The sequence below is a fragment of the Kogia breviceps genome, chromosome 3 (genome assembly GCF_026419965.1).
Source record: "Kogia breviceps isolate mKogBre1 chromosome 3, mKogBre1 haplotype 1, whole genome shotgun sequence".
Lineage (NCBI taxonomy): Eukaryota > Metazoa > Chordata > Mammalia > Artiodactyla > Physeteridae > Kogia > Kogia breviceps.
In genome coordinates, this window is record NC_081312.1 from 105,341,671 (window position 1) to 105,363,593 (window position 21,923).

Consider the following 21,923-nt stretch of genomic DNA (forward strand, 5'->3'; position numbering starts at 1 on the left):
TGCCTACTCTGAATACTTGAAGCAGCCATTCTTAGTAGCAAACTGAGCCAAAATGACCTAAGGCATCTAAACGGGGAATCGGTAGAGAAAGCATACACCTCAACTCGTTTGGGAATTCTTTATTAGTGTAAACACAGGGATCACTGATAATTAGCACAATTCAATAAAACAGAAGCAGCAGTTTAAACAAAGTAAATACATATAAGGTTGTAAGTCTGGTTACCAGCCTAAAAAAGGACCCAGACAGGGGTATTTGTTGTTGTTAAGAAATCCCCTTGTGACCAGGGTACACAATGCAAAGCCACAAGTTTGCAATGTTACACAAGGGCCAAGAAGGACATGAGTTGCCTTTGGTGTGGGACCAAAGGGTTCATGAAAATAGTGATTTAGTGTCTGAAGATTAAAGAAAAATCATGCAAAGGCTGGGGAATGGAGAAGGGATGGGGAAGTGCCTGAAGGTCAAAAGCTAAGGCAAGCCCCAGGGTGGCACGACTCATCTCAGGCTGAGTCTGCAACTCATCTTTTATTGGTGGTGCTGAGGCACAGGGTGGTAATTTGGTGTTTTGGGGAAGGGGTAGCCACTGAAATATAAAGTTAATAGCCAGCACCCCAGGGTCCTCAACTGCAGTCAAATTTTATATGGTCAGGCCTTTTAGCAGTATCAGTGGGAGTGTGGTCCACTTCCAGACAGAGACAGACATGCTGGGGAAGAGTGATCACACACAATGGTCGGCTCCCATGTCTGACTCAGGGTCTGCACAGGGGATGAAGGGCTGCGTTACACACGACGCTTGATGTATGTCCAATGAAAAGGAAGGACCACTCCTTCATTAAAAGCTCTCGCCAGGAATACTCAATCATCTCAAGATAAAAATAATTGAACACACAATGCATTTGCGTCTTTGTACCCGATATAGTACCCATATCTTATTAACAAAAACTACATCTCTCATTATCTATTTCTCGGATCTGGTCTTTATTCATACTCAGCAATTCATGTAAAGCACAAATCAGTCTTTACTTTCCATATCACTAAGAAATATACCATATTCACTGTTTTTGATGTAAACTTTCCCAGGAAATTTCTCTTGTGCCCATATAGTTTTATAAGAATATCATCTTGTGCTAATATGTCAACATTCTATTTTTTTAAATTTCCATTATATTTTTCTTAAACCAAGGAAATCATTGTTTTTCTTGAAAAAGTTATATGTTTTCTCATATTAATTCTGTATCATATTTACAGTTAAAGAAAAACTGTTGTAACTGAAGCGTGAAATGGTTAACAATGGCAAATGATACAGTCCACTAAGAGCTGTCAAAACTGTGTACCAGACAGACATTTAATAAATAAAACAAGCACTTGGATAAAGTCCTTTGAAAGCAGGCCCAGGGACATCACCTGCATCCTCTGCACAGATTTTGTTAAGAAAAGTCCAGGTCTAAAAATGTACTCTATCAAGAAACAAGCAACAAATGTATAAATGCATATATAATGGGAGGTATTCTAATACAGGCTGACATGGAGTCCGTTAGGAGTGACTGAGGCAAAACCATTTGTAGAAGCCTTAATCTAAATCTTTTACTCGGCGACAGATTTCTTCCGTGAAGTCTGAGCATCTTGCATTGCCCCCCAAATCTTTTGTTAAGCTCTGAGAAAAGGAAAAAGCAAAGATAAAAAAACCATTAAACCAAAGCAAGGATGTTTTTATTTAAACCTCTCAGTGAGATACCAGCTGAGTGAGTTACCTGACTACTCTTTCATTTAGTTCCTCATTTCAAAGTGAGACCCGCTCCACCGCCATCCACCTACCCCAGGAGGACTTGGAAAAGCTAATTCGATAGTGTACACAGAAACACTCTGGAAGAACAAGATGCTCTCCCTACAAAGGGAAGCAGGGAACCTTTCCAAAAATTTTCCCTTTGTCCATACAATAGACCCTAAGGAAGTATTTGATTACAGACACTTAAATGACAGCAAATCTAAACAAGAGGTTGCATAAATTCCTTGAGGATTTTTAATTTTTTTTTTTGCGGTACACAGGCCTCTCACTGCTGTGGCCTCTTCCGTTGGGGAGCACAGGCTCTGGACACGCAAGCTCAGCGGCCATGGCTCATGGGCCCAGCCGCTCTGTGGCATGTGGGATCTTTCTGGACCAGGGCACGAACCCATGTCCCCTGCATCGTCAGGCGGACTTCTCAACCACTGCACCACCAGGGAAGCCCCCCAATTTTTTTTTTAAGACACATTTTGACCTATTTTTGGAGGCTAAGAAACAAATACTAAGGAAATATTTAAATCACTTAACTCTTAAATTCCCCTCTTTAAGAAAGAAATCCTCCCATATTCTCTGTTTTCTATCAGCTTATGCTCTCTTTACTCCCAAATGGAAGTCAATATATTTAATTCTCTTGTCCCATCGCATCCTAAACAATTTAAAGGGCCTACTGTGTAATTTAGGCATCTCTCTGCTGGGCTCTATGAGTAGCTTCTCAAATACAGCATCAGAATAAAAAATATATACAATCACATGCCCTTCAATATGACTATATCGGGCTGTTAAAAACAAGCTTGGGTTTCTTATATTTTGGCCATAAGAATTTCAAATTATAGAATTTTTTAAAAAGAAGAAACAAACCTTGAAGATATTATGCTAAGTGAAATAAGCCAGTCACAACAAATAGTATACGACTCCACTTACATGAGGCACCTAGAGTAGTCAAATTCATAGAGACAGAAAGTAGATGGTGGTTGCCAGGGGCTGGGGGAATGGCAGAAAATAGGTAAATTATTGTTTATTTGGGATGGTTTCAGTTTAGGAAAATGAAGAAGTCTGGAGATGGATGGTGGTGAAGGTCGCACAACAATATAAAAGTATTAATATTTAATACCAATAGACTGTGTGCCTCAAAAATTATTAAAATGGTCGATTTTATACTATGTATATTTTATCCTTTTTTAAAATGTTAGTTTTTTGAAAAAAGGAAGAGACCTCAGACTAGGGATCAGCCTTTCAGGCCCAGCCTTGTAAAGCCATGACCTCCTCTGTTCTCCTCCCGCTTTCTGAATAATTGATCACAACCCTCCTATGAGTCACAACTACTTATGGAAACAGTGAAGCTTGTTGGGTAAGAGCCAGACTGGGTGTGAACCCCAACTTTGCCAGTTAGGAGCTGTGAGACCTTGGAGGAACTTACTTAATCTCTCTGTGCCTCGGTTTCCTCATCTATAAAATGGTCTTAATTACACTATCTATGTCACATAGGAGTAGAGATTGGCTGAGATATATATAATGAATATAAAATCACAAAAGTATTCAATTAATATCAGCCATTATTACTTCTATAAAACTTCTACACTACTTTTATATCACAGATGCACATAGTATAACATATAGCTCCACTGTATTATAGACACATCTGCATCTGTACTACTGCTAGATTCCAAGCTACTTGAGGCCTGAGACCATACCTTATTCCTCATTGTATTATATTCTCCATACCTTATCATGTACGCAACAGATGTTTGCTGGGAAGAGGAAAAAGCTGCCAAGAAAAATTAATGGACTTGGACAAGATCCCACAGGTAACAACAGGGTAACTGGGCCTGCACTGCTCTGATGCCCACACCACTGCTCTTTCCATCGCACCCTGGTGCCCCTACCACAGTGCTTCTCAGCCCTTCCCTGATGAAATATATTAATCCTCTCTTCAGAAAATGCACACACGTGTGCAGACCCCCCGAGTTCACTCAGGGAGCCCACATTAAGAATGCCTGTTCAGGGCTTCCCTGGTGGCGCAGTGGTTGAGAGTCCGCCTGCCGACACAGGGGACGCGGGTTCGTGCCCCGGTCCGGGAAGATCCCACATGCCGCGAGACAGCTGGGCCGGTGAGCCATGGCCACTGAGCCTGCGGGTCCGGAGCCTGTGCTCCGCGGCGGGAGAGGCCACAACAGTGAGAGGCCCGCGTGCCGCAAAAAAAAAAAAAAAAAAAAAAAAAAGAATGCCTGTTCAACATCCAATCCTTTGGCCCTCTTGAGAGGAACCATCATTGGTCCTTCACACACATAAAACCCAAGGAAGAAATGCATTCTACCCAGCGGAAGTGTGGCAAGATTACCAATACCTTCCCATCCTTAATTGTAGCAAAACATGCTGTCTCGATCTTTGCAGCATGGTCAAAGAGCCCCATGTGGCGCAGCATCATCACGGCGCTGAGCAGGAGGGCCGTGGGGTTGGCCATGTCCTTGCCCGCGATGTCTGGGGCGGTCCCGTGAACCTGCCCGGGTAGGGGGGAAAGAGTGCGGTCAGGAGGGAGACAGGAGCAAACAGCCCTCTTCCAGGGAAGCTGAGCTCTTAATCAGCTTTCCTCACCGATGAAAAATAGCTACCAAATAGCTGCTCAGACACGTCTTAGAAATAAAACCTCAGAAAAAGAAAGAGCTAAAGTAATTCTTTTTTAAGTGCAAAAATATGGACTAACAATCTTATCCAGTCCAACTTTCAGTAAATATTTCTGTAAAATATTTTAACTGAGGAAGGATACATAATAAATAATAAGGATAAAAAAGAAATAAGAGGAAAACGAATGAATAAACCAAGCTTCATTTTCTTCTGACAACTGGAAAAACTCAAGAGTTAAAATATATTTATGCAGATAAGCCCTCCTGGGTTCTCATGTCATTCTGACTTGAATTCTGCTTCAGGTGTCACCAGGGTCCTTACCGACTCGAAGATTGCAACTCCATTGGCTCCAATGTTGCCACTTGGCGTCACACCAAGACCTCCAATCAGTCCTGCACACAGGTCACTGGGGGCAGAAAAGCATTTCAAAGGATACTTTGAAAAATAAAACATCTCACCTAGCACCCAGACTTTCATCTTTAAATACCATTCTCCACTAAAAGGAACCTGGGCTACTTAGAGAAATGGCTGATTCCAGGACTACAGTTAGGAAAATATAGGATGTGCCTGAAGCACCTTCTTGTGCCAGAAAGCAAATGATGGGCTGTGTCAAAAGGACACAGAGACGATTCAAAGGGACTCCCACTGGCCAAGTCTGCACAGCATATGCGTCAATATAAAAGATGATAGTGATGGATATAAGCACTAAATAACATAGAAACCAGGAGTCCAAATTGATATAGGTAAATAAGTAAACAAATAAATAAGAGAGAAGGAAAAGCTTATCCTTACAGTAGAATGCCAACTAATACATGTAGAAGATGGACTTACAAAAGCACCATTTGACCACCGTCACGCGTATGTGTGTAGAGACAAAGAGAGAAAAAAGAAGGAGGAGGAGGATGAAGGGAGGGAAAAGGAGAGAAGAAGAAGAGAGAGAGGGAGTAATAAAGTAAGTCTGGTAAAATGTTAACATTGGGTGAATGTGGGTGCTGAGTACACAGGAATTCTTTGTACCATTCTTGCAACTTTTCTGTAAGTCTGAAACTATGCCAAAAGTTACAAAAAATTTATAAAAATGAACAACCACCTACCTAGCTATACATGATAAAACACTGAAATCAATCAATCAACCAACCAATAAAATATTTATAAAATGGGAAGAGGGAACTCATGGTCAGGGAGCAAGAAAGAGCACAGAGCTGATTTGGCAAATGAATGAATAACCCATCCAGCATATCACCATTGATATCACCACCTGAATTGTCAGAATTTAACTCGTAGCTTGTAACAAATGCTGTATTTTATAATATTTGATTAAAATTTGTAAGCCACAATTTATCTTATGACATTTATAAACAAACTGTAGGCTAAAAGGTATAGCCCAACTCACCTAAGGATGTCTCCATACAAATTTGGCATAACAAGGACATCAAACTGGGATGGATCCTGGACCATCTACAAAAAATGCATTTGTGTGTTTAGCAATCAAAAACTGTGCACCACACGGACACACTATGCACCACAAAAAGTAGCAGGTAAGTGTGAATATATACTTACATTCAAACATACTGTATCAAGGTACATCTCATTAAATTTAATATCTTTACAGTTTTCTGCAACTTCCCTGCATTTTTGCAGAAAAAGCCCATCTGACATTCGCCTGTATTTAATCAAATAAAAATTGTTGAAAGCAAAGACTTGCAGAAAGAAAAAGATCAAATCAAAGAAGTAAAGTAAGTTCAAGAAATTTAAGTTCCAGATATCTGATTTCAATTACAGTAAAATTATTTTTTTTGGCAATCAGTAAAATGCAAATTTAAATGTTTTAGGATACTTCTGGAAGCAGAAAAGGGTAAAAAATGTAATATAGTTTGATCATAATAAAGAAGACTATATTTTTAGAGTGCTATCCAGCAAGAATTATGTAATATCTATTAATAAGAAAACATTAAAATTGCCTTAAAAGGTTAACTTATTCAATTATTTAAATGGTTTTACTATTTTACATGCTCAACACTTTTCTCAGGTTAGGAAACCTGCTTCCTGATACTCTGAGTTGCCCTTTAATACACTAGGGCTGAGAAGAATCCAAACTGCTAGAATAATACATCAGATAGTATTAACACTATAAGCGATATTTTAAGCCCCTGAGTGGGTGGCCATCTCAGAAACATTCCTGCTATTCCCTCCTAACACAGAAACGATTGCTCTTTTACAGACGTGGCCTGAGCTAACTGCCCACCGCACCTGGGGATCCAGACTCCCCGGCTTCCTTCCCCGATGGTTCTCAGGCCCTCCTTAAACTGCCGGGACCTGAATTCTTGCTCCCTCCAAACCTGCTCCAGTCATCCACCCAATGAAGCACATTAAATAGGATATTCTGACACAAGGGAAATACCTGACCCTCTGACAGGCTACAAGGCCATTTTCCAGAGCTATCAGGAGTCAATGAGCAAGCTGGAGAGAGGAAAGGAAAGCCCTGTCACTGCTCCTTGCCCACAAAGCCGGAGGGGGCGCCGCCCACAGGGACTCACATGATGTTGGCTTTGTGCACGGCCGTGACGTTGCTCCGGAGATTGTTCCGCGCGTACTCAAAGGCAAACTCCGCGATGCGCTTGCTCGCCCCCTCAGTGATGAGCTTGATACTCTGCACAACTCCATCCACAATCTGAAACACAGGAAGTCTTGCCTCGCTGAAAGGCTATGGCAACAACCCAGTCCTGGACTGCTGGCAGTGTGCAGACAACACCATCGGTGGCAGGCTTGCATGGCACCAGCTGCCAAGGCAAGCATCATGCATATGGTATGTCAGTGAGGTTAATCATGTTCGCTCCAGTCCTAGGAGCCAGGTATTATAAGCCTCACTGCACAGATGAGGAAAACCAAGGTGCAGAGATGGTCACATATGAAGTTGAGGATTCAAAATTCAGAGGACAAGTTCCCAAGCCCATGCCCTGAAGCAAGACACCCCCTCGCCCAGGCATCCATTTGAGTACTGTCAGCCAGAGACCCAGGATAAGACAAACACCCACAACTCCTCACAGAATGCAAGAGAACTGTCTTTGGGAAATACTTTCAACTGGGAATTTGAACAAAGGTCCCAAATGCACAGAAAGCAACCCAACTAAGAATGAAAAAGTATCCAAATGAACATACCACATGCTCAATTCCACTGTATTCTCCTTCCGTGTTCTCTCGAATGGTGACAATATTTACATCACTGTAAGGGGTTTTATAGCCTTCGATTGAGACACATGGTCGGACATTTGCATAAAGGTCAAATGTTTTACGCAGCAATAAATTCATGGATGGGTGACCCGCGGCTATTGGGGTTTTTAAAGGGCCTGTAATAAAGAAGAATACCCAGATGACAAGAGGATACAGTCTGGTCTTTTCTTTTCCTTTATAAACACAAGTACCTACTGTTGACACTTGTCCCTCGGCATGGGGGTTTGGGGGGAGGGATTGATCCAGGACCCAGCAACCCAGCAGATACCAAAATCCATGGATGTTCAAGCCCATTATTATAAAATGACATAGTATTTGCATATAACCTACACACATCCTCCTGTAAACTAAATCATCTTTAGACTACTTATGATACCTAATATAATATAAACACTGTGTAAATAGCTGGCGGTGAAAAAATTCAAGTTTTGCTTTTTGGAACTTTGTGGATTTTTTTTTTTTTTTTTGCTGGTAACACCAGTTTTATTCGTTGGCATGGCAACTATAGCCTGGCTGGGGGCAGAGGCCAGCCCTCTGCCTCCAGCAGGGTCTGGTCGAGGGTCTGGTGAATCTCCACGTTCTCCTCCTTGGCACTGGCCAAGGTCTCTTCCAGGTCATCAATGGTTTTCTCCAACTTTGCCACCGATCTTTTGGCAAACTCTGCTCGGGTCACAGCCTCCTTTAGCTTCTCCTCCAGCAGTTTGATCTCCTCTTCATATTTATCTTCTTTGGTGGAATCCTCCTCCTCTGAGGCCATCAGGGACTTGAGGGCCTCGTCCATGGTCCGAAGATCCCCCTCCCGGCTCTCAGCCACCTCAGCTGTCACTTCTGAGTGCTCCAGCTCTCCTTCCAGGATCACTTCCTGGCCACCTCCTCATATTTGCGGTCTGAATCCTCAGCGATGTGCTTGGCCTCCTTCAGCTGCATCTCCATCTTTTCCTCATCCATCACAGCTCGGTTTTCCATGACCTTCATTCCTCTCTCACTCTCATCAGCTGCCTTGTCAGCCTCCTCCAGCTTTTGCAGGGCTGTAGCCAGGCGCTCCTGCGCCTGGTCCACCTCCTCCTCTACCAGCTGAATGCAGCGGTTCAGGGAGGCCACATCTGCCCTGGCATCGGTGGCTCTCTTCTCAGCCTGCTGCAGTTTCCCCTGGGCATCCTTCACTGATTCAGAATACGTTTCCACCTCGTCCTCCGTCCCTTTCAGCTTCTTCTGGAGGGCCTGCTGCTCCTCCTCCAGCTGCTTGCTGCGGTCCTCAGCTTGCTTCTTGGCGGCCTCGGCCTGTTCAGCGCAGTCGATGGCATTCTCCTTGTCCAGCTTTAGCATCTGCAACTTCTTGAGGGCATCCGTGGTTGCGGTAGGAGACCAGCTGGCCGGTGGGCAGTGCAGACCGGGCTAACTGGGCTGACTGCACGGACTGGTGGCACCGGTGGCAGGCGAGGAGGACCAACCGGGACTGGGATGTCCTAGCCCAGAATTTTTTTTTTTTTAATATTTTCCATACATGATTGTGAATGCACGGACGCACATGTGGATATGGAGGGCCAACTGTATTTGAAATTACAATTTTTATTTTTTCCAGTATTCCATCAGAGATGTATTTAGGATCCTTTCTTTGGACATGAAGTAGCTTTGTGACACATCTAACATGCACGCTTCATGAATCAAGGGACACTTTCACAACAGAGCAAGCGTCATTTAAAAGGGCAGACAGGTGCTCTGTTTCTGAGTCTGATGTTCTCTTCATTGTAAATGAGTCCATCCATGGCTGGTCACTCTCAGGCAACATTCGGCGCCTACTCCCTGTGTCACCTACAGACCCACCTGGGCTACCTTGTAAAATATGTTCTGCCTCTAACTTTACCCTCTCCCTCAGATTCAGATGAAGGAAGAAATTTCCTCAATGAAGCTTTCTGGAATATCAACTGCATTGAGCATCTACTGACTGAGGACCAAGCACGGTATCAGGTCCTTGACATTAGCTAATCCTATGACACCACCTTCACCTTCCTATGAGGTATCAACTCTATTACTGTCATTTTTTTTTTTTTTTTTGGCTGCACTGTGCTGGTCTTCGGGATCTTAGTTCCCTGATCAGGGATCGAGTCCGGGCCCTAGGCAGTGAAAGCACTGAGTCCTAACCACTGGACTGCCAGGGAATTCCCTATTGCTGTCATTTAAAGGTAAAGAGGTTAAAAAAAGAGTAAGAAATTTGCCCAAGCCTCCCAGCCAGTAAGCAGCAGGGATGAGATTCATAGTGGATCTGTCTGGATTTAAAGCCTATGCTGAATTCCAGTCTGTCACAAGCTAATATTTTGAATCATGACCTTAAGCATGTATGAATTAAAATAAAAATGTAAAAATTATACAAAAGATAAATCTAGGTAAAGATAAATATAACACCTGTAGCAGAAATCAATAATAAGCATCATATTCACTTCAGTGCTACCTTTCAAGCCCATCTTGTTCTTATCCATGGACTCTTTGGCTTCTGGAGGGATCATCCACTTTCCTCCCGGTCCTTGAATGGCGGTGACATTCCGCTCCTCCCACTGAATAGGTGCCTAGATGCCACACCACAGAGCACAGTGAACTGGAAAGACCTACATGTGACTGACATGCACACTACAGTTATAAACAAACTTCCTCACTTTGGATGCAACTGGTGAAAACACACACAATAAAGGCCCAGAAAGTTCCTGGCATGCAAGAAGAGATGTCATTCTCTAGCATGTCCAGATGGATTCTCCACATTACCCTTGTCCAGTCATCACTCCTAACTGCCACCTGCCTACTTCTTTTTTTTCACGTGGCTATAATTATATCATAAGGAGCAGAGAAATATGATTCACAGAAATATCACATAGTACTGATACATGGATGAATCTTGACAATATCATGCTAAGAAGAGCCAATCACAAAAACCACATAATTTTTTTTGAAGTTTTGAATTTTATTTTATTTATTTTTTTTATACAGCAGGTTCTTATTAGTTATCTATTTTATACATATTAGTATATATATGTCAATCCCAATCTCCCAATTCATCACACAAAAACCATGTAATTTTAAGACTCTATTTATATGAAGTGTCCAGAATAGGCAAATCTACAGAGAGAGAAAGTAGATTAGTGGTGCCCAGGGCTGGTGATGGGAGGGGGTAGGGTGGGAGAGATAAGCGTGATTGGGAGTGACTGCTGATGAGTATGGGGTTTCTTTCTGGGTGACGAAAATGTTCTAAAATTAGACTATGGTGATGGTTGCATAACTCCATGAATGAACTGTATACTTTACATGATGAATTGAACAATATATGAATTAAATCTCAATACAGCTGTTAAGAAAAAAAAGACATTATATAACCTATGAAAGAAGTTTTAAGGAATAAACCAGCATTATCCTTTCTTTTCACCCACACCCTTCAATGTGTACACACACATCTGACAGCCAACTGGGCACGCACTAGGAATAGGAACACAGAGCAAGACTTGTGCTCCTTGTTCACAAGGAGCTTACAGCTGAGAGCGATCATATTTCAGTTCCCTTGGGGAATGCTATTGTATAAGCATCATTTCCTCTGTAGGAGTTTTAATTAAAAACTCATATAGAAAAACAATGTATCTTTAGTATAAATAAATTGAATTCCTTGACTTATAGCTGTTGGTATCATAACAACCCTGATTTAATCTTACACATTACTTCACCTAGCAGCTATAAATAGCAAGAATAAAGCATCAGGTCAAAGTCCAAGTTTCCTAAATTCTCTAGATTTTAAATATCTACCTGCATTGAAGGCTAGGATGTTGGATAATAATACCTCATACTTGATATTTCCACACCAGGAAAAAAAAAAAAAAGAATCTTTCAAAATGCCCTATATAGTTTTTTGAAATATCAATTCTATTCTCTTTTTTTTTGGCAGGAAGGAAAAATGAGGTAGACAGGTGACTTGGCAGGGCTTAAAGACTTTAAACCCAGGCAGTGTTCAAAAGTCCACAAAAATTACAGTACTACTTGGATTACTTTATATATAACTGATGCCAATGCAGTAGCTTAAACTATTGACAATGACGGCAGCAAACAACACTCTTAAAGTCAGAATCTGTGAAATTTAACAGGCCTCACCAACTTCATACAAACATGAACAATTCATCCTAAGAGTTCACAGTCTCCAACTGGCTAAGAAAACTTTTCTACAAATTATTATCAAAAGTATTTTTTAAGCCCACTTACTTTGGCAGCATCAAAAATCTTCATAACTGCGGCTGAAATTTCTGGGCCAATTCCATCTCCTGGAATTAAAGTTACCGTCTTAACCTGAATATAAGAAATCATCAAAGAAGACAGTCAGAATTGATTTTTGAAGGTTTAAAAAGGAACATCATTGACAAAAAATCCAGTTTATGGGTCTTCTTAACTCATAAGAAATGCCTTTAGGAAAACAGACCTACCTTCCAACGGCTTATCAAAGTGGAGCCAAGAATCAAGAGACTCCACAACTCTACTCCCTAGCTGAGCCCAGAGGTTTTAACAAGAACTTAAGTGATGCTCTCCAGATAAAACAAAATAAACTACCAGGTAAACTTCCCAATTGATGTTTCGTTTCAGACAAACTACAAAGAGACCAATTAATTCAAGTCTGTAAAACCAAGGAGAGCAAAACATTTCAACAATGTTCTCTCACTAAAATTTAGAGGGTTTCCCAGGAAGGCAAGCGCTTTCCCCTCCACCAGGAGCCTAGGAAGTTCAGTTTCTCATGCAACTTGTTCAGTCTTACAAAACACTCTCAGACGCTTCCAGAGTACCACTGAGGTCTGTTTTGGCACTCAGAAAATCAGACTTCACATCAAGAGAGGGTCTTCATTTTCCTGATTTCCTTTATAAAACTGGCTTCTAATGACAAAAGTAATCCAAATAAGCTCAGCAAAGTTTATTTGGAACCAACAATAATAGGGTATGTGATCATACCTGCAATGTCTGAATTACATTTAGAATGACAAGTGTATTTATAATGTAACGTCAACGATTTAGTTCAAAGGCTTCAAACAAAATAAAGCTAGCATTTCAAACACAGAAAAAAATGTGTAAAGGGAAATGATGAGAGGATTTAAATGAGGATTATCATTTGGAAACTATATATGTCATTATTTGGGTATTTCCCCTACCTAGAAGTTTGGTTCAGACAACGGTCCCTGGCCTTTTTCAGTGCCAGTTGCCTGTGCTACATTTTTTAAAAAATCACTGATTTACATTTCCCTGATCTTTTACCTTCCAGTGATGCTCCCAAAGCAGGTGGACTAATTATTTCTGAATTTTTCTGTACAACTGAAGAAATCTTTTTTAAAAATTATTTTCTCTTCTTTCAAATATAACCCCCTCCCCACCAGGTCAATATATATATATTTTTAATGGACAGCCTGAAAATTAAATAATAGCAGAAAGCAATGATCATCTCATTAGCTTTCAGAATGCGTTTGAAATGCTAACTAAATGCTAGCTTAACTAAAGCGCAAGCCTCATTCTGCATCTTTTGCAGCAAAAGCAGAGCCAAAAGAACCCCTTTGGCTTCTTCTTCCTGTTCTCCCAACATGTAATAACAAAAGTCATCAGGCCACCAGAAAAAACTACTTTACTTTCACAGTTCAGAAAGTAAATGAAAAAAGATATACTATGGTCTTATAAATCCCTCACAGGGTAAGATGTTATATGGGAGTATAGGAATTATGAAATCCAAATCAGATTCTGTAAGAAGGAGGTAAAATAAAAACATACAGGAAGTCACTGACCCACAGTCTTAGAATGCTCTAAAAATGTGGTATCAGCTTTTAAAGCACAGAACTCTAACGCTGGGAATTCTAAAAGCAGCAGATTTAATGAGAAATAGATGATCTGCTAACACAAGAGTCTATGAAGGCTACATAAGCAAAGTATTGGTGCCTATAAACCTACAGGGCTTATAGATGTTTGAGGCATTCCTAATTGGTGATCAATCTACTGTTTTCAGGGAAGCTCACAAAATAAAAATGCAAAGCAGGTTTTGAAGCTTCTCAACAATTTTGTCTCAACTTGTACTACTTTGGAAAAAAACTGTCTTATCCAAATGAGATTGTGAAATAAGTAACAGGCTCAAGGGTAGTAGCTATCTTTAGATAATATCTGTTTTTTTAGATTCTATTTTATAACTATTTTTAACGAGCCTCCTTCAAGATATTAAAGTGATAGGATTACAGCACCAGCTATAATACAATTTTTTAATGTGCAAGTGAACTAATAGATTTATGCATGTTCACCAATAATTTAAATATACAGTATAAGTATGGCCAATTTTCCCTAATTTTAAATAAGTGAAGATTAAATGCTATATAATGTGTCTAAGCATCTTTCTTGAGAAACTTCTAAAAGGAAAAAATAAAAGATGTAATTATACTCACACCACCAGCAAAACCTCTGGTCACCTGTTTTTGGTTGTGGAATGCCCCCAGCAGCCGAGAGACCTACATTTAATATCAACAAAGAAATGTTTGTTACATACAGAATTAAACCACATATAGTTAAAAGGTAGAGATAGAACTATCTCTGACAGCTGATAATGCTGCAACTTTGCACAGATATATTCAGGAATTTCCGAGGATTATTTTTCTCACTTATTAGCTCAATGTAGCAAGCTCTTTCGGATTTGAAAACTGAAATATTCAGTTTACCTTTGCTTTGAGAATGTAAGTATGATATTTGTACTTTTAAAGTCAATTTTATGAAAAGTTGTCAAAAGACATTGAAGCTAGAATGAAACTACTTTCTTAGCTCAAACACTGGATTTTTCTCAGATGATCTGGATGGTTTAATGTCAACATTCTTGACCACTGGGTCAATTTGGGGGTAACACACACTCTAAGAAAACTATCACTAATTTTAAGAGCCAGCAGGGTCCTTATAAATCCCAGAGCCCAACTCACTCATTATACAGTGGAGACAGTGGGTCCAAAGAGTAGGGATTTGCCTAAGGTCACAGAGTGACCACAAAGAGACCACAATCTGGGTCTCCTGACTCTTACTTCAGGGCTCCTCCAATTATACACTATGCCTATTCTTCTCCCATGAATATTAAGAAATTACACTGTATAATAAAAATCTAACAAAGTTTATTTAATACTATTTTGACACCTGTGTCATACAGAGTAAAGATTTTAAATAAATTATCTACTTCTTCTGATAATATAAGTGACATGGTCATTATTGTTAATTGCTGGGAGAGGGGAAAGATACAAAAAAAGAAAAGAAATGTGACCTACTAATCCCACTACCCCAAGATGTTACCACCGGTAGATTTTTTTTTCCACTTAACACTGTGACACACCAGAAATATAAATTTTGAAAGGTTATTTTGAACTTTAACAATTCAGTCCTTGAAAACTGGTACAAAGTCATATTACATTATAATAAACAGAATATAATCAAAGAAATTGGGTACATAAACCAAAGGTATTAAAATTCATTAAAAGTTTTAGTGGGCTTCCCTGGTGGCGCAGTGGATAAGAATCCACCTGCCAATGCAGGGGACACAGGTTCGATCCCCGGTCCGGAAAGATCCCACATGCTGTGGAGCAACTAAACCCATGCACCACAACTACTGAGCCTGCGCTCTAGAGCCTGCGTGCCACAACTACTGAAGCCCACATGCCTAGAGCCCGTGCTCCACAACAAGAGAAGCCCACCGTAATGAGAAGCCCGCGCACCACAACTAAGAGTAGCCCCCGCTCACCGCAACTAGAGAAAGCCCGCACGTAGCAATGAAGACGCAACACAACCAAAAATAAATAAAATTATTTAATAAATAAATAATAATTCATTAAAAGTTTTAAATGTTAACTTTTTTTCATGCTAGATACATGAGCAAAGATACATTTGTTATATCCTTAGTCTTCCTTTTGGGGGACAGTTCTTGTAAGTCCTGAACCTTTGCTGTAATATCAGCATCCACTAAAGAGACACCAACCAACAGCCAAGGAGCTGTGAACGAATTGTATCCTCTAACCTGGCATCTACAGTCATCTCTCTGGACTGACAATAAAAGACAGGGTAAGACCCAAAAGAATATGCTATGCCAAAACCACTGGCCAAAAACTTAATCCTAGGACATGATTCATCCACTAGCAAATGGGCTATTGGAAGGGAGACCATTTAAAGGCTACGTTATAAAATTTGCATGAGTCCTTCACCCCACTCCCCAGAAAGAGAGAAAAAACATTCACTCAAAACAGGCCCATGTCAGGACTTCCCTGCTGGTCCAGTGAGTAAGACTCCACGTTCCCAATTCAGGGGGCCTGGGTTCGTTCCCTGGTCAGGAACTAGATCCCGCATGCATGCCGCAACTAAAAGTCTGCATGCCACAACTAAGAAGTCCAGGTACCCCAACGAAGATCCCGTGTGCTGCAACTAAGACCTGGTGCAGTCAAAATAAATAAAATAATTAAAAAAAAAAAACAGGCCCAGGTCAAGATTGGGACTGACATATATACACTACTATATATAAAATAGATAACTAATAAGAACCTGCTATATAGCACAGGGAACCCTACTCAATACTCTGTAATGGCCTACATGGGAAAAGAATCTTAAAAAAAAGGGGGGGGCTATAAGTATATGTATAACTGATTCACTTTGCTGTACACCTGAAACTAACACAACACTGTAAATCAACTACATTCCAATAAAATTTTTTAAAAAAACAGCCCATGTCTTTGTGATAGAAGACTCAACCAAAATAACTGATTTAAAATGTAAATCCATGAGGCAAAGATTTTCATGTTTTGTTCACTGTTCTATCTCCAGTACCTAGAACAGTGCCTCGCTCACAGTAGGTGCTCAGAATACTTTTGGAAAAACTGAGGCCAGCCTCAAGCATCTATCTGATGAGTTCCTACTCCAACAAATAGCTTTAATACTTGCAATGATTTTCTCTAACAACCAGTCTTCTTCATCTTTGTCATCTCTCCTTCGTGATCTTAGAATAAGTAGTATTGCGTCTAAATCATTAGAATGACCCGGAACTTTTAAGACAAGATTTTTTAAAGCACAGGCTGACTTCTACTTTATAGTATACTTGTACATATACTACATCATTTTATTTTAATAAAACCTGGAGAGATTGTATTAGTAGCCCTTTTCAGATAAGGAGACTAAGGCCAGGCTCACAGAATATGGACTGAACTTCTGACTTCCTGGGCCATCTTCATCCATAGCACCTCATTTCCTTTTTTACCTTCATCCTCCAACTTAAAAACATACAAATACAGTGTAGAATGTATGGCAGGTACTCACTCAATAAAAGCTTCCTGATGGGGGAACTGCCTCGTTATAATTATAGTATTTTAGAGCCAGAAAGGTCTTTAGAAACTCACTATTTTTTCTAAATAAAGCTTTTTTAGAAAAAAATAAATTTAGGCTGCAGTTCTCTTTTTTTTTTCAAATAAAACCTTAAATGGAACGCTAATAGAATACTTGTTCTGATTGAAACTCACATCCAGCTCAGCTTTCTCATAATTCTGGGACATCACCTTCCGAGACACTGACTATCCCAGTCCCTAAAGGGAGAAACTGGCCCACAGAGGTCAAATGACTGCCAAAGGTCACACGGGGGGTCCATTCCATGTCAGAGGAGAACCTCATCCTCTGACACTTTCTGAATTCCTACTATGTGGCTTTTTTCTTGTAGACCACGCTAAAGGCAAAACAAATTTACTAGCTGTTTTATTTAGTCCCTTATTCTGAAGCTTAATGTACCTACCAAAGATGATTGGATGTTAAGTGTAAGCCCAGTGATTAAAGGATTGACTTCTGGGCTTCCCTGGTGGCACAGTGGTTGGGGATCCGCCTGCCGATGCAGGGGGAGCGAATTCGCGCCTCGGTCCGGGAGGATCCCATGTGCCGCGGAGCGGCTGGACCCGTGAGCCATGGCCGCTGAGCTTGCGGGTCCGGAGCCTGTGCTCCGCGGCGGGAGAGGCCGCAACGGTGAGAGGCCCGCTTACCGCCAAAAAAAAAAAAAAAAAAAAAGGATTGACTTCTGCTTAGACAATGACACAGAAGTTGCTTTACCTTCAGGAGCCAATGTGAAATAAATTACCATCATACACAAATCCAGGTCTGAAGAGGGTAACAAAGCAGAACCCAGTTACTAAATAAAACCTAGCTACTGATGCCCAATTGTCTGCTTGAAGACTGTAAGATAAGTATATTGACAGCTAGGAAAGCTTCAGGTTTTTGTGTTCCTTCTGCATGTATTAGGTGCTCTCACATTATTTTTTTCAATCCTCAAACAACTCTGTGAAGCAAGTATAGATATTTTACAGATGGCTTATTAAGGTTCAGAGATGTTAAGTAATTTGCTCAAGGTCACGCAGCCAATCAATGGTACTGCCAATATTTAAACCTAAGACTCCTAAACGCCACTGTAGACTGCTTTTCACTAAGTAACAGTGCATGTGGACCTCTTTTTCAACTTACAACAAAGGAGAAATACAGTATCAAATTTTATAGAAAATTAAATTGCTTATGGTAGGTTTCTAGAGGATCATTCTTTAAGAGCAACAGGAGACCCGAGGGCCCATTTTTCCCTCTGCCTATAATTCGTTGTGTGACCTTGGCCACAGAGTAGGCAGAACGGGACTTGGAACTGGGAATCCCGAGACATCAGAGTTCCTCTTCCAGTTCTGACACGGACTTTCTGTGTGATCTTGAGCAATTACGTTTTCAGGCACAGTTAGTTCCACTGAGGAACCAAAGAATTGCAGAGATGGTCAGAAACCCTATCCAGCTGCGGCAGGCATCCGAGCTGTCAAGGTGAGAACGCAGGATTCTCACAAATAAAAGTTGAAAGAAAGACGTTGCTGGTCTCCCCCTCCCAGTCTCCCAGTGTTCAGATAGCAATTCCAAGGTGCATGGTACCCTGTGTCCTTTGAAGCGGAAATAGCTACACGATCAGACTGGGAAGAGCTCTAAGGGAGAAAAAGTCTGGCAGGAAAATGACTTCGGGATTCCCTCACCTGGGAGGTTACCCGGCCCGGGCCGGAGCAGACACCGGGGGAGGCCTGGGCCGTGCTGGAGGGGGTTCTCCGCGCGATCAACAGGCTGCAGGGCCGCAGCCTCGGAAGCCGCCGGGATGGCGGAGCCGGGGCGGCGGCTCCGGTGACCTTCCCGGGCTCCGCGCGCGGCCTGGGCTCCGGCCGGGGCAGATGCCGTTGGTGGAAGCGGGATGCTGCCCGGAGCAGGACCTGCGCCCCCCGCCTTGACCTTGATGCCGTCCCCGCCCCAGGCGCTACCTTCCGAGAGCGGGGCTGCCTACACACCGCACGCGGGCCACGGAGCGAGGCGCACAGGCGGCCAGGACAGGCTCCCTAACTGTCCCCAGCTCGCCGCGCGCCGCCGCCTCCCCGTCGGGGGCCGCGCGCCTGCCCCCGCCCAGCACGCGGCCCGCCCGCCAGTCACACGCGGGCCTGCCAGGCGCTTACCTTGGATATCCACGCGGGCCCAGCCATCGTATCCACTCCTCTCACCACGGCGACAGCGGCGGCAGTACTGCGCAACCACGCAGCCAGCGCCGGGAGCCCGCCCCTGGAAGCCCCGCCCCCTGGAAAGCCCCGCCCCACGGACCCGCCTAGGGGATTCTCCGAGCACGCTCCTGGTCGCGTTCCTGGACACCCTGGCTCCACTGGCCAATCGCCGTGCTAGTCTCGCGGCGACGTGCGGAGCAGCGACCCGGAAGCTGCAGTCAGTGATCTCCGGTAAGAGTCCTTCCTCTCCCCATTCATTCATAGATTCACTGTTCAGATGGGATGTTTGTTCCGCGCCTGCTAGATGCCAGTCACTCTTCTAGATTTGGGGGATTTAGCTTCTCTTACGGAGGGAAATAGATCATTTACTCGTTCCACGAATATTTATTTTTATTTTTTAACAGCTTTATTGAGGTGTAACATATACCTTAAAATTCACTCACTGTAATTTCGCGATGATTTCATTAAATGTAAACAGTTGCACAGCCATCACCACAATCCAGTTTTCGAATCTATGGAAATACTCCATGTGCCCATTTGCAGTCAATCCCAGCTCCAATCCCAGGTCCCAGCAACTACTGATCTGCTTTCTGTCTTTAAAGCTCTACAAATATTTCTGAGTGCCAACTAGATACCAGACACTGTTCTAAGTGCTGGGTTTTACAATCCAGTAGAAAAGACAGGCACCAATCAAGTATCACACAAATATGTAAATTAAAATTGTGATAAGTGTCAGGAAGGGAAAGTGCAAGGAGCAATGAGAAGGTAAAATCAGGGCACCTGATTCAAATCTAACAGAGAGGCCAGAGAAGGCCTTTCTGAGGAAATAACATCCAAACTCGCCTTCCTCCTCATCCCCTCCTCAGCAACCAGAGTCCTGAAGCTCTACTGATCACGGGTCCCCTAGTTGGATGCCGAGGTGATTTAGACTAAGTCTTCCCCCACCCCACCCTGGAAAAGGTTGTTTCCAGAGAAGAGCTACCCATCTACCCAGAAAGGTGGTGAATTAGGTGCAGAAGTGATGCCAGTGACTTGCATGAGATAATAAAGTACAGCTAAGTCTGTGGCCTCATCAGGATACAGGGATCTCATCAATCTCTTCTCCTTGGCCTTTCCTCTCATCAGGCCCTGGCAGTCCCACCCAGGGGTGTTCTCCCCAGTCCCCCTCCACTCCATCCCCACTGCCACCCCTGCCCTCCTGCAGGACTGACCATCTGATGCTCAGACAACCCAGTCCTTTCTCCACACAGTCCTCTCCTTCACTCACAGCTCTGACCAGGGCCCATCCGGGCCCTAAAACCTCCTGGCTCTGTCTTGCATTCATCTCTCACCACTGTCTTTTTCAGCCATATTTCCTGTCACTCCTTCCAGCCCTAACGTCCTGGAGTGCCAGCCAAGTAGGGCTCCTGGCCAGCCCCCAAATGCTTCCCATATTTTACCCACCCTATGCTCATGCCATTCCCTCTGCCAGAATGCCCTTTTGCACCATTTCCACCTGTTGAAATTCCAACCACTTGTCAAGACTCAGCTCAGATGTTGGTTCCTTTGGGAAGCCCCCCAGACTCACCCACGTGTTCCTTCTCCCTACTCAGAGCCCCCTAGCACTTGGTTCCCACCTCTTCCAGGAACCTTATCACATTCTACCCTGCTGTGTACCACTGAGATCCTCCTCAAGCCCAGAGACCATCTGCTATGTCTTTGTGTCTGGAATATAGACTCTGAGAGTACTTGCTGCTCAGTGATTACAAAACAAATGCGAAATGACTTTCTCCAAGAGGTCCATTTAATTCACAACAGCTCCATGGGGAAACTGAGGGACAGCTAGTAAGTGATGATGCCGACATTGTACTAGGATGCCTCCTAATTACTATGGCAGTTCTCCTAACTGCTAATCTTCCCCTGGGGAGGCGGGTCATTCAACTCAACAAAGGCTTCCTAAGCAGAGTCCCTCTCAGGTGCACTGTGAGGACAAGGAAATGAATAAGCCCCATCCCTGCCCTCGGAGTCTAGTGAGGGAGAAACACAGAAGAAATTCAGCCACTGACAGGTGCTCTAACAGTTTGGGGTGGGGGCTGGGCAGGAGAGGGGTGTTGATTAGGGAAGATTCCACTGTGGAGATGGCATTTGAATCAGTCCTTGAAGAAGTCAAAGAGGTCAGCAGCCTAAGATGGGGCGATGAGGAGGGACCGAGGCCAGCAAAGACTTTGAGGCAGAAAAGTGTCAGATTCTCAGAAGCTTGGGGTCTCAGGACTGAAAGGACCTCAGAGGTTTCCCAGTCTAACTCCCATAACAAGGTGCTTCCTGACTCTGGAGCAGCTGGAGGGACGCTGGGAAGACAGAAGCTACCTCCCTCTCAGCTGGGACCCGTTCCCTGAGTCCAGAACTGCCAGCCGCCACTCCTCATACATGTTCCAGAGTTCCTCCAACATGTAGGTCACTCTCCTCTGGACAAGCCCCTTTGTCCTGTCCCTTGCACTCTGTAGTGCCAGAGATCCTATCAGTGAGGTATGTTTGAATTAGACAGTGGGAAAACTTTGCCACTCAGGAGAAGGACCTAGAAGGTGTACCCTTATTTGTGACTACAGCACTATGCAATCCAGGTGTGCTTCACTCTAAGAAATTTTTTTGTAATCAACATGGCAATTTTTAAATCAATCAGTCAGCAAAATAGGAATATAATTATTCACATACCAAAGGCTTTAAAAAAATTTTTACAAAAGGAACACAAATTTATTTCCACAGA

General features: G+C 42.7%; 1 protein-coding gene and 1 pseudogene across 2 annotated transcripts; both read right to left on the reverse strand.

Annotated features, from left to right (window-relative positions):
• Positions 1-104: 104 nt before the first annotated feature.
• Positions 105-19,337, reverse strand: IDH3A (isocitrate dehydrogenase (NAD(+)) 3 catalytic subunit alpha). Of its 2 annotated transcripts, none has more exons than XM_059058178.2 (11): positions 19,139-19,337; positions 14,066-14,128; positions 11,868-11,951; positions 10,084-10,198; positions 7,563-7,750; positions 6,941-7,074; positions 5,964-6,066; positions 5,797-5,861; positions 4,725-4,809; positions 4,126-4,278; positions 105-1,652 (listed from the first exon to the last, which is right to left on the reverse strand). In XM_059058178.2, exons 1-11 carry the CDS (start codon positions 19,163-19,165, stop codon positions 1,569-1,571), a joined length of 1,101 nt encoding a protein of 366 aa, XP_058914161.1. In that variant the 5' UTR covers positions 19,166-19,337; the 3' UTR covers positions 105-1,568. The 2 variants fall into 2 exon arrangements, with proteins under 2 accessions (XP_058914161.1, XP_066885542.1); XM_067029441.1 differs by having other exon boundaries at positions 14,090-14,128; positions 19,139-19,270.
• Positions 8,137-8,989, reverse strand: LOC131753183 (tropomyosin beta chain pseudogene; annotated as a pseudogene).
• Positions 19,338-21,923: the final 2,586 nt, after the last annotated feature.